Raw genomic sequence first — 12,315 nt, 5'->3', positions numbered from 1 at the left:
CTTAAAAACATCAGTGCCTTAAACATTCCACAAGAGTAAGTAATTGAAAAGCTAGCAAACTTAGTGAAAAAAGGGAAGCCTTGAACTTGGATATTCTGAGATAATCCTTCATGGATTCATTCTCCTTCATGGTACATTCCAGCAGAACTATTTGGATGAAAACATTGATCACGATGTGTTGTGATATATTAACAAAATCTTGGGCTTTTCTAATGCTTAAGATTTTGGAAAGGTTAGCTTTCCCGATTTAAGTTCAAAATCAAGGTGAGACTGGGCGTTATAATCTACCAGCATCATTTCATGTTCCTTTTCTCTCATTTATATAAGCATACCTGTACTAGTGGCAGAGTTGCTTTGGCCTTCATCTGAATACTGGCAAGGATACTGCAGAGGTTCATCAGCTCCTGGAAAGTACTGTGGGAAAGTAAACCACAGTGTTTTAATTAAAAGAGATAGCTAAAATTGTTTTTTAATTTTTCTTTAAATAATAGTTTATAAACATAATCTATAATTAACTTTTCTAAAGAGAAATACAATTATTTTAAGAAGCATATTAAAAAACACATGTCTATTAATTTCTCCATATTTGTTACAAATGAAACATTACTGCATACTCTCACTGATGGCTCTTTTTCAGTTTGGTTCTATAAGAATATTTCCAAGAAATCCTGCACTGGTGATAACCACAGTCATGATCAGAGTCATGAATCAGAATCCACGATGCCATCTATGCAATACTCAGCATTAATGTAATAAATAAAGGCTAACGAATATTCCACAATATTTAATATTTTGAAAATCTGCTGAGTTGATAAGATACTAAAGGACATTACTGCAATTGAAAAACCTTAATATAAGGAATTCAACCTGTCATTCTTTTGAAAGCTTTCTGGATTAGAAAAAGATGTGAATACTACACGTGCTATGCTCACAAAGTGTTCTGTTTATGCAGTATCATTTTCTACTTTTAGATTACTTCACAGAGTAATAGCTTCTACTCCTGCACAAAAAAAAAAGGTGTTGAAATAACTGAAATGAAAAAATACTGCTGTTGACAAAAGTATTTCAGACTTGGGGAGCATGTGTTCACTTTGCAGTGTTCAAAAAACAGAATTATGCATATTCTGGTTTTCAAGGAGCCAGTCAAAAACCCACAAAATGGTTAAGTGACACGTCAGGGTAGAGCCCTGTAACAATCAAAATTTTGTTGTTGTAACCTGCATTGGTTTGATCTAGTACAGGTCCCGTAACAGAGGAATGGAATTAATCCTGTGCCACTGTGCTTTGTAACTTTCTAACGTCTTACCTATAAATTCTGCTTTGATAATTGGCATCTGAAAAGTATGGGTAAAACACTGAAAAAAAAAAAAAAGCCTACCTTTCATAATGTAACTGTTTAAAAAAAATAATTAGGATACTTAAGCAATTTTTTACCCGCATCAAATGTGTCATTATTTTGACTATTTCCTCCATGGATGGTCGCTGTGAAGGATCCTTGGACCAACAACGGGTCATTAAGCTCTCAATCGGTTTAGGTAAGTTTTTGATCAGTGGTGGCCGAGTACCTAAAATTGAAGTTAGAAAAACTCCTTAACTCGCTTAGCAGACCATGAGAAGGATGACAATGACAGACCTTTTTCTGATAGTTTGCTAAATAAATATAGAAAAACCATATAGCTAATTTAGTGTGAGGAACTGGCCTGCACTTAATTACATCTCAATGGAAAACGAACAATCACCACACTCCAAAACACGCACACTGACAAAAAACTCCCTTGGCTTACACTATGTACAAGTTGCAGTTACATACAAGTAGGTAGAAATCTCCAACTTTGATTTTGGTAGTGGTTTGAATAAATTAACTGACAAGATGCACTGCAATTCTAATTTCAGTGGCTAATTAAAAGGTTATCCCTTTCTAAAGAGCAGAAGTCTAGTCAAAAGCTAGGAAGGAAGCAGTAGTCAGTCTTTGGTTCCTAATATCACATTCATACAAAAAAAATATATATTTCTGGGACTGTTTTTGCTCTTAAGAACTTCCCTAAAGTACTGGAAGGATCTATTTTGGGCCATTTTTTCATGGCCTAAGATAGAATTAACATAGGCATATTTTCAATTTTACTTATGTTACTTTACTTCAAATATTTTATGAACTATTCATCTCTTTTTTGTTCAAGTTTTTTTTTTTTTTTTAATTAAAGCACTTTACAACAAATGCTGTTTGTTAACATTCAGTTGTGTTTCACAGAATCCCAGAATGGCTGAGGTTGGAAGGGACCTCTAGAGATCACCTAGTCCAAACCCCCTGCTCCAGCAGGGACACCCAGAGCATGGGGCACAGGGTGGCATCCAGGTGGGTTTTGAAGACCTCCAGAGAAGGAGACTCCACAGCCTCCCTGGGCAGCCTGTGCCAGGGCTCTGTCACCCTCACAGGAAGGAAGCTCTTTAACACAGGAAATGCAAAGGCATTGGGTATACAAAACAGCACGCATTTAGAACATGCTGACCAGAAGAAGTAAGATATGAAGTAAAAGTGCCACACAAGTTTCACGAAAGATGAAGCACAACAAAAATCTAGTGATGCAAAAAATATTTTTAAAATATAAAACTAGTGCCAGTGTATTGAGGGTTTTTTTGGTATTTGTATTTGTCTGTTGCAGCACTTGCATTTCCTGCTACTTATAATTGTAGTTCATGAACAAGTGGAGGACAAGAACCAAAGTGACAGCGTATAAATATTAAGTCTTCATGACAAACATGCATATTTAGAGGGGCATAAAAATGAAAAAGTATTTTTTTTTAAAGCAGCTTGGAGCATTTAGTAAATTTATGGGTCAAATACACCATTTAAAGGGAGTAACATATTTTCAACTCACCATTGTGAACTGCCCACATTATGCGGAAAGCTGGACCACCAATCTCATCAAAAGGTTTCCTACGGGTGATTACTTCCCAGAGAATAATACCCCAACTGAAAACATCACATTTTTCACTGTAATTGCTACCTGGAAAAAAGTCATCACTGTAAATTGTTTCTTTTCTATATAACGCATTAAAGAAATATAGATTCTATTGATAAATAGTTTCATACGCTTCTTGTCACCTCATTCTAGCTTTGTTGAGAGAGAAGAAAGAAGTTTTCTGAAGAAGTTTGATCTATACTAACTTAAGCCTGAAATTATTTGACAGCATGACAATTAAGAATGTTTCTCTCTGGAAATCATCCTTTCCACTAGGTGACTTCCCAAACATGATCTATTATGTTTCAAAACTCTCAAATGTTCATGAGTTTATTGATGATACTTGTTGCCATAGTCCCAATATGTCAGCCAATATCATCTTTATCATATTCAGCACTGATTATTAACTACAAGTTTTTAGCAGAGTCAGCAAGTTCCAGGTGAACAAATCAATAGATTTTCCAGTTCTTCACCACCTTACTTTCCTCCTTACTTATTATAGTTACTTTTTGCCATATCATTACTTATTCCAAGTTCTATCATTATAAGTTAAATATTTCTAAGTCTCCTGTGTAAAGCTGCAGAGCACGTTTAGGTGATATTAAAATATAGAACAAAAATGTCCACAGACTGAAAGGGTGCTGAAGAGAACGACAATGCCAATGCTAGAAAAACAAAAATGCAGTGGCCAACAATCAACGGCAGATTGCTCAGGAAAGTAGAACAGTGTGTCCTCGCATGCAGCCACAGCCCTGCTGGCTCCTCTTTCACCCTTCCCTGCTACTGGCCACTCTCCTCCCTGGCCAGGGCCAGGGGTGCCCAGCAGGAGCTCCGACAGTGAGCACTGCACAGCTCACACTCCCTCCCTTAGGCCAGCATGCTCAGTGGCAGCAAGAAAGCAACAGCTTTTTCCCTTGTTCCTGCCAGCCGCTGGCATATGAACATCTGCTGAGGTGACTTTTCAGAGGAGAGAGCCTGTGGAGCAGCAAACAACTGCTTGGTGCCACTGAAGGTCCAATGCGGCACGGAGCGCGAGGCAGACACGCAGCCCACGGCAGGGAAGTGATGCTGTTCTCCTGCTTGGGAAAGCAAATGCAGCTTTACCTTTGCAGCCAAGGAGTCTTAGACTAGCTGTGTGACTAGCTAGTGCTGTGTGCCAGCTCTAACAAAGTATCCTATAGAAAAATAATATTCTATATGTTGGTTCATTACTTATCCTGCCTTGGTCTGTTAGGTAACAGATGCACACAATGATTCCTTAATTTAGCCAACCATCCCAAAGCATTTTTAAAGTTTTTTTTTAAATGGGATTTCTGAGATTAAATATTTCTCCCGTCAGTTAATCCTAATCTAAATGATATTATTATTTGATCTGTAAAAGGCTTCAGGTGCCCTAATATTTAAAACCTCAGGAAAATCTTTATATAAGAGGAATTATTTAATGAGCACTCTAAGTCTGCCCCCTACCACAGAGAAATTTCTTACCCCTTCATTACTCGTCTTAAAATTTTAGTGAGTACTAAAACAGAATTAAAACATTAAGATTTATTCTATTGTTGATATACGATGCCGTAGTATATGCTAACAAGTTCTTAACAATTTAGACATTTGACTTTAAAATTCTGATTAATGACTGTTTCAAGATGAATTTGATATACTGTGGCACAGAAATTACTAGATGTCTTGCTACTTTATTTAAAGGTTTGTGCTATCATCAGTAAATATTTCTAAAAACAAAGAACAAAACAACTTTAAAACTTAGGCTTTTGCTGTCAATGAAAAACAAATTTGCAATAAAGGATTTATAATATTCTGCCTTTTTGAATTTGTATATGAGGTAAATTATGACAGGTGCCATAAATCTCTATTAAAATACACTTTAAATTTATTTCGTAATCTGTTTTAGAAAGGGATTTCTCACTTAAAAAATCTGCCTTTAAAACAGACTCATTACTTATAAAAGGAAAACAAAACAAAGAAGGACCTATAAAATTAAATTTAAATTTAAGTTATTGTTAGAATAAAACATAGGTGCCTCAACATAAAGTGTCATCAAGACAAATGTTCATGCACCACAGAGCACCAGAATCTGCCCTGGCCATCCTCTTAAGCAGTGTGAGAGAAGTGGGCACCTTCAAAATAAAGGCTCCGAAAGAGTGAGCTCTACTACAGGCATGTAATTTACTGCTCCTCTATGGGTAAGAACAGAAAAAGAAGAGAGGCTACTTGCATCCAGAATCTGCTAAAGTTCAGCACCTGCAAAATGTTGCAACAGGACTCCTGTTTCCTAAGGCAGGGAGATGACTTCTCCAACCCCCCTGCTATTCACAATGATAAACTTAAACCTGAAGTCCTGACTGGTTAAAATGTATCTAATTTGCAGTTTAATAATGAGTGGATTATTTCGCAAATAATCATGCAGCAATTTTACCTGATTACTAAATGTCATTAGTCTTCTCCAGCTATACTCCAAGAAATGGTTTGCTCTCCTACTCAACTAAATTAATCGTTAATAGGGAGCTTCTTAGTATGTGGAAAAGAGGAAGTATATTAAACCTCAAGAGACGAGGAAAAGCTAGGAAGGAGATGAGAATAAAAAATGCAGACTTGGCTAGAGTTATAAGGAAGTGGGGGACTGAAAATGAAGGCAATTATGTTCAATTTAGAGAGACTAACAGGGAAATACTAAAGATAAAAGCCGATCAGAATATGGAATGAAAGTAATGACAGCATATTTCAATGTCAGAAGGGTTTGGAATTACTTAAGATATCTCAGAAGCAGCACAATCCTGGGGAAGCAGACCCTGGCTGTGGCTTAGTTGCATATGGTTGGAAAATAAGACGGAATAGCAGTTTAAAGGTACCACTTATGCAAACCTTAAAACCAACAAATGAAATTTAGACTCCTGCCAAGACTTTCTTTCACCGCTCACTTCAAACTTTAATTTTAATAAGCTGATTTTAACATAAAGCCTAGGTAAATTAAGCTCTTTTTTTCTTATATGACATTCTTTTTCAAAGTTACATTCCGCAAAGAACACCTCATATTGACACTGAAAATTACTGTTACCTTCAAAAACTTCAGGTGCCATCCAAGCAGCACTTCCCTTGTTGTTGGTCATGTGTGTTTGAATATCACAGGCTGTACCAAAATCACAGATTTTTAGAACTGTCCCCCCAGCTACTAAGAGCAAACTGTCAAGAAAAGAAAAAAAAAATCAAGCTTGTGGGATGAAACAGTATGGTAATAAACTACTGAAATTTTATTACAATAATTGTCACCTTAACATAGTTGAAAAATCAAGAGGGTTTGCTTCTCAGTATTCAGTTTTATGACTTTGAAAAATAAATAAAAGATCACTGGTACTTCCCCTGAGCATGTGCAATAGTAAAATATATAAAACATATGTTTATATAATTAATATTTGTACATCATATATTTTTAAATAAATATATGTAGGCATAGTACTCCACCAGACACATATTGACAAAAATTAATCTTTCAGATGTCAAAGATCAAAACCTAACAATTGCAAATAATAACTTTACTGAAAGAATGATCAAAACTCTCATAAATGTCAATCAATGTAATTTTTTTTTAAATGAAGGAATTCAAAGTTACATGCTAAATCTTAAGTGGGAAAATGAGAAAGAACGAGGGACTCGAGGTGCAGTTTCACATTGTAACTTTTATTGGGTGTAACTGCAGACTGTCACAAAAAGGGGATGATGCTGCTGATCCCCACGCCTGTTTTCACTTTATCCCTGGAGTCAGATTTGAAGGCTGTGCCCCTGCAAGGTAAGTCGGACCAACAAACTGGAGGAAACACTACTCACTTCCGCATTGGTAACAAGCAGTGAGAGAGTGTGGCTGAGTTTGTGGAATAGGCAGGAGGAAAGCAGAGAGGAGGTGGGCCATGTTGGAAAAGAGCTTAATGCACCAGATTAAGTATAAAGCAAGTATAAGATTAAGTACAAAGCAAAAAAAAAAAAAAAAAAGCCACTTGATTTCCTAAAAAACATTATGATCCACTGTTAGTAAAACTGAGACATTCTAAATGGCTCTGCTTAGGATCCAATTCCACGCTAGAAACCCTCTTTCAGGATGCAGGGCAGGAACAGGATGTTTTTCCCCCTTAACAGAAGGTAACTGAGTACTGTGCTTCCTGTACCATTCATCACCTTTCTGTAACTAAAGTCTCAAATGAACAGCTTTCATTTAAAATACACTATATCAAATAACATTAGTACCAATAAGGTATTTCTTCCAATTTTTTAATTCATTTATTACACATGACCAAAAAATCAAATTGCAACAAGAAGCTAAATGCTACTTATAAACCTACTTTGGTGGTTTCAGGTCTCTGTGAATTAGAGCCTTTGGTTTCATGCTGTGGAGATAAGCCACTCCTTGGGAGCACTGTAAACACCAACTCATTGCATGGGCAGCAGTATAATGCGGCAGAGGTTCAGCACCGTGTAGCACTGCAAAACAAAGGCACAAACTAAAAAGAACTTTATTGCATATTACAACAGATACAATGGAGTTAACAACATACCCACCAAAAAGGTTTATAGAATCTACGTAGTTACTTGTCAGTGCCTCATCATTATCAATACAAAATATTTTTCCAAATGTAAAAATAATGGAAATTGTTAAAATAATAATTTCCAAATTCAAACTTTTTTCATAACATTTTTTCATTAGAATTCTGCTATACAATAACGAGCAAAATGAACCATGATACTTGTTTTCAGCTATACCTAGTGAAGTGCTCATGGAATTTACAAGGAAGCGACAGTCTTAGCTGAAGTTTAAATGGCTTGTAAAGAACTGGTATCAAAAAGCAGACTACTGGACTGAAAAATAGAGTATACTATTTTCTTCTTATTGTTTGTAATACATATAAAAACAAAATTATATTTAGATTATTGTTTCCCTAACATCAGCACTTCAGCTCCTGAAAGACACGATGTTGAAATGATACTCACCATTGTACAGGGAACCTCCTTCAGCATACTCCATAACAAGACACACCTTTGTGGGGAGGGGACAAAAAATAGGCATGTTTTAAATGCAGGGGCGGACAACAGATTTTGCAACCTGAAAGGAAAGTGCTTTCAGAGGAACTGCAAAGAGGCTGTATCTAAGCTAACAGAAAATTTGTAAGGAATCAGTCTGAAAGGGACACATTCAGGTATAAGAAACAGAAAATAGTTTTTTTTTAAAACTAGTTACTTAGTTCCCACTGTAAATCAAGAAAGAAGAGAATGACTTGAATGCCTTGCCTTTGCCCATCATCTAGCAAACTAATTGCAATTTGAAGATGGCATTTGGTTTTTCTTTGCTAGGTTTCTTTCTTTTTCAAGAGCAGCTTACAAAGCATTTTTAAATATACTGACAAAAGAATTTAACTAAAAACAGTGACTGAGCAGTTTAATCAATTAAATAACCCTTATGAGATTTAGTTAAGGATATTTCTGTACTGTCACAGTGCTTGCTTTTCTGCTTTGAGAGTTTGCAAGATCATTTGCAGCTGTGCCAGAAACAGTGGCTCCTGAAGAGGGCAGAGGGGAATCCCAACTGATTTACAAGCTATAAACCATGTACTGCTAATATAGACTATAAAGACAAACCCAATTACATTTTTAGCATATCACATAGAATTCTGTAGAAGAGTAAGATAAATTGAAATTTAATAGATGTCTTGAAATAGCATTTGGCTTGAAATATTTTTCTTGAAATACAAATTTTCCTAAAGTATTTTTTCCCACAGAAAAGTCAAACTAAAAACACCAGACAATCTCAATCTCTCTCTATATGTCCTTACTGCGGCTAAAACATGTGCAATGCATATAAAACATAACTTTTGTGGGTTGATGCTCACTTATGGCAAGCTTCATTAATATAAGATGTCTAACTATAACTTACTGGGTTTAGACAGGCTCCATATAACTTGACAATATTGGGATGGTTTACTCGCGACAGTTGTCGAAGCTGCAACACAAATCACAACTCGTTTCAAACCACAGGGTAAAAAAACAAAACACTAAAGCTTTGTTTTCACACTTGTAGCTTATACATAACATCAGTAATTGCAGTTGTATAGGTCTGCATAACCCTTATGCCCTGCAAAAAATCAGATTTTACCATCTCACGAGACTGATGCTCGAGTTTACATTTTTATGTAATTAGGTTTTTCTCCAACTGGAAATGAGGATTTTTTAAGAAACTGAAATAAACTTATTTTACTGTGTAGTAAAATTATTTTGATAATAAACAGTGTGCAACTATGACATTCTGAAGTTTTTTTTGCTCTTCCTGGAGCCCCCCTATGTTGGAATCAAGGTTGTCTGACTTTGTAATCAGTCTTTGACAAGAAAGAAAACTACTGTTCTTTTAAAAATGAAAAACAACTATAAAATAAATTATGGGATTTAACATGATGCAGTTGCAAGGATCTGTTTCTCATACTAATGGATACGGAGTGTTTAGAAGCATGACTACTACAGAAATTTTTGTACTGAACTTTTCTTTTACAAGCATACAGAAGAGCACATAACAAAAAGTAATTTTTTTTCTTCAGGCAGATTTCTGAGGTAGCTTGGTGCCAACACATGTTGCTGTTCTCCAGTCTAGGGAGCTGACAGTATTTTTTCCTCCCAGCAATTTCAAAAATTTTAACAGAACAGAATGGATTATTACACTTATTCCTTGCACTAAGTAGGTTTCCTGAATCCCTGTAATTCTTCAAATATTTCTAGGATTCTCTTCTTAAATATCCTTCCAACACAAAAATGTCAAGAGACTGATCAGATCCAGTCCCAAATTCAACCAGATTAAAATTAATTACATCACAAACTTACCATGGTAATAAGCAACCTATAAATATTTACACAGAGAGGCCAACTAGAAACAGTTCCTTTAACCTGAATATAAAAGCATGTCATAATTTTAGTTTTAAGATTAAGAGATTTATTTTAATACCTTTTGCATATCTTGAGCATCCTTGATTCTTACTGACTGAATTCTAATTAAATTACTTATTTGAAGTTTGATTCTAGAAAATATTATGCATCTTGGGAAGTTTATCAGTACACTCAAGGCCCTCAAGATCTTTTAAAAGAAGTAGTCACTGGATAAAAAGATGATTTGGCCTTAAATGAGTTACGTGTATTTGCAACCCTGAATATAAGAAAAAAATAACAAAACATTATTAAAATTGTTGAAAATTTAAGAAATATTTTCCAGGATGGACCTAATGATTCTGTTCTTCTTATGACAGATAAAATGAATAGAGTTGCATGAAGAGATTTTAAAAACTCTAGACATTTGAGAATTCCTTCTCCAGGAAAGTATGGAGTCCCACAGTTGTTGCCCTGAGCAACGCTGTTAGAACCAGCACAATTGTGAGCATGAGGGACGTAATGAAGGAGACAACATGTAACACTGAAAAAAAAGTGGACAAAACGGAGCTATAAATTCCAAAAACTTGGATATCTGCAGTTAACCTCAGGGTTTCTCAGAAACTGTAAACATATTCAGACAGAAGCTAGTTCAAACATTCAAGAAATTTTGAGTCATTATCAGACTTGAGCTGAAAAATTAGGAAAGTAAATCCACAGTATTCTGAAAAACTGATACTAGAACCATAACTGAAGGTTTATGTAAAGTAGCTAACACAGACGTACCTATAAACACTATTGATGATTAACACTGGACTACTTCAACAGGGAAAGGAAAACCTGACTGCATTTTCAGATTAGATTCACTTTTTTAAATTGAAAAATGAGAAACTTTCATTCAGAGTAGGTATGACATGACTCTGGATCTGCTCATACAGCAGCACTTGCAAGTGTTTCTCAGCTCCAAGACTGCCCTTCGCAGTTCAGCTGCATCTTGACTCCAAATGGGGACAGAATTCACAAACTCACTTCCCACCCCAACTGTGTGGGGGCCTCTTCTTTCTTCCTTTCCCATCACAGTTTCTATGGGAAGTGAATTAAGGGATCTACGATGTGCCTCAGCAGGTCTGGTCTGTACAATAGGGGGTGTCCTGACCTGTGTGTATCGGGGGGTAACAGACTCTCCACCTACTACCACACTAATTGCACCCATAAACTTAACAGAAGACAAAATCTACAGAAAAGAAACCTAAGGTTTTCCAGCAGGCTTATTGTACCTCTACGATGAAGGCTTTTCGTTCGGATTCGCTTTCTATCTGTTTAATGGCTACATCTTTGGCTCGCCATTTTGCTTTGCAGACCACACCAAAGGCTCCTCTTCCAACAACCTAGAACAACATGAAATATTGAAGTTAAAATTTGAGAAAAGTTTTGTTTTCTGAAGAGAAACTTAGAAACAGGAATTTTCACTTCTTTTTATTGAATTCTGCAGGAAGAGAAAAGTGGCAGCACTCAAAAACAACAGTAGGACACCCACTTGCAATTTAAGGTTGAAACTAGACCATAGCAAGAAGGCCAGTAACTGCTAGACGAAAGCACAGACAAAAGAAAAATCGGTTGTTCATACGCCTGATAAGGGAAAGGTAGAGAGGAGAAGGGGAAGAGATGGAGGGCAGACAACCTTAAAAAAGCAGCTCTTTCCAGACAGAAATTCCATATTTGGCCCCAGCAGTCTTTCCTTGCCTGGCTTTAACAACACATTGCTCATACTGTTGGTCCTGGATTACAAATATGGATCCCAAGGAAAAAAATGGACACTTTTTGTCCCACGAAAACTTCTTTTTTTTTTTTCGTGGGGAGGGAGGGTAAGACTAGAGACTGGTGGAAGAAAAAACAACAAGGATGGAATGGAGGTATCTACAGATGCAATTGTTTTGCCAGTTTATTTTGGTAGATTTTAATTTTACTGTTTCTCTTAAAATGGCTAAAGGTCTCACAGAAATATCAGAAAAACACGAAAAAACCCTCCCTTAATTACATTCAAAGTTCTTCACTACCAAGCTATAATTACTTACGACTTTACTAAAAAAAAAAAGACTTTGGAAAAAAGAATAAGACTAAAGCATAGTCACATCACAGAATTGAGGGTTGCATAAGCACGAAGGTTTCATAACAATTTATCAGTAACTTTGCGTCTGCTTGCACAGAGGCTTGAACTCGAGGAGAGGACACGAACGCACCGACTATTTACCTAGGATACAGGGCAAACAGAGCGGAGCAGCTCCCGCCCTGGGCAGCCTCAGCCTCCGGGGCACCGCGTGAAGCCATCGCAAGCTGTCAGGAGCAATGATGGATCCGGTGCAACCTCGAGCTTTACTATATGCGATAGCCCAGGCTGCCTTTCCTACTTAATCTGGAAAAAGTATTCACCGCAAAAACATCCTGTGTC

The 12,315-nt window shown here is 36.4% G+C and overlaps 1 protein-coding gene across 2 annotated transcripts in view; it reads right to left on the bottom strand.

Annotated features, from left to right (window-relative positions):
• The window catches only part of MAP3K7 (mitogen-activated protein kinase kinase kinase 7), a 36,446-nt gene extending 25,196 nt beyond the window's left edge, over positions 1 to 11,250 (bottom strand). Inside the window, exons 1-8 of one of the 2 annotated variants that reach the window (XM_026038390.1) lie at positions 11,144 to 11,250; positions 8,893 to 8,958; positions 7,953 to 7,998; positions 7,307 to 7,445; positions 6,031 to 6,155; positions 2,877 to 3,005; positions 1,435 to 1,565; positions 333 to 414 (exon numbers count right to left, since the gene is read on the bottom strand). In XM_026038390.1, coding sequence (XP_025894175.1) covers positions 333 to 414; positions 1,435 to 1,565; positions 2,877 to 3,005; positions 6,031 to 6,155; positions 7,307 to 7,445; positions 7,953 to 7,986 — 640 coding nt within the window. In that variant the 5' untranslated portion in view covers positions 7,987 to 7,998; positions 8,893 to 8,958; positions 11,144 to 11,250. Of the gene's footprint in view, positions 1 to 332; positions 415 to 1,434; positions 1,566 to 2,876; positions 3,006 to 6,030; positions 6,156 to 7,306; positions 7,466 to 7,952; positions 7,999 to 8,892; positions 8,959 to 11,143 lie in introns of those variants that run through there. The other variant, XM_026038391.1, reaches the window with a different exon arrangement.
• Between the last annotated feature and the right edge of the window lie 1,065 nt (positions 11,251 to 12,315).

The sequence above is a fragment of the Nothoprocta perdicaria genome, unplaced genomic scaffold (genome assembly GCF_003342845.1).
Source record: "Nothoprocta perdicaria isolate Ctin4 unplaced genomic scaffold, notPer1 scaffold_21, whole genome shotgun sequence".
NCBI classification, from domain to species: domain Eukaryota; kingdom Metazoa; phylum Chordata; class Aves; order Tinamiformes; family Tinamidae; genus Nothoprocta; species Nothoprocta perdicaria.
The sequence above is the reverse complement of the archived record's forward strand: the minus strand, read 5'-3'. Positions and strand labels throughout refer to the sequence as shown.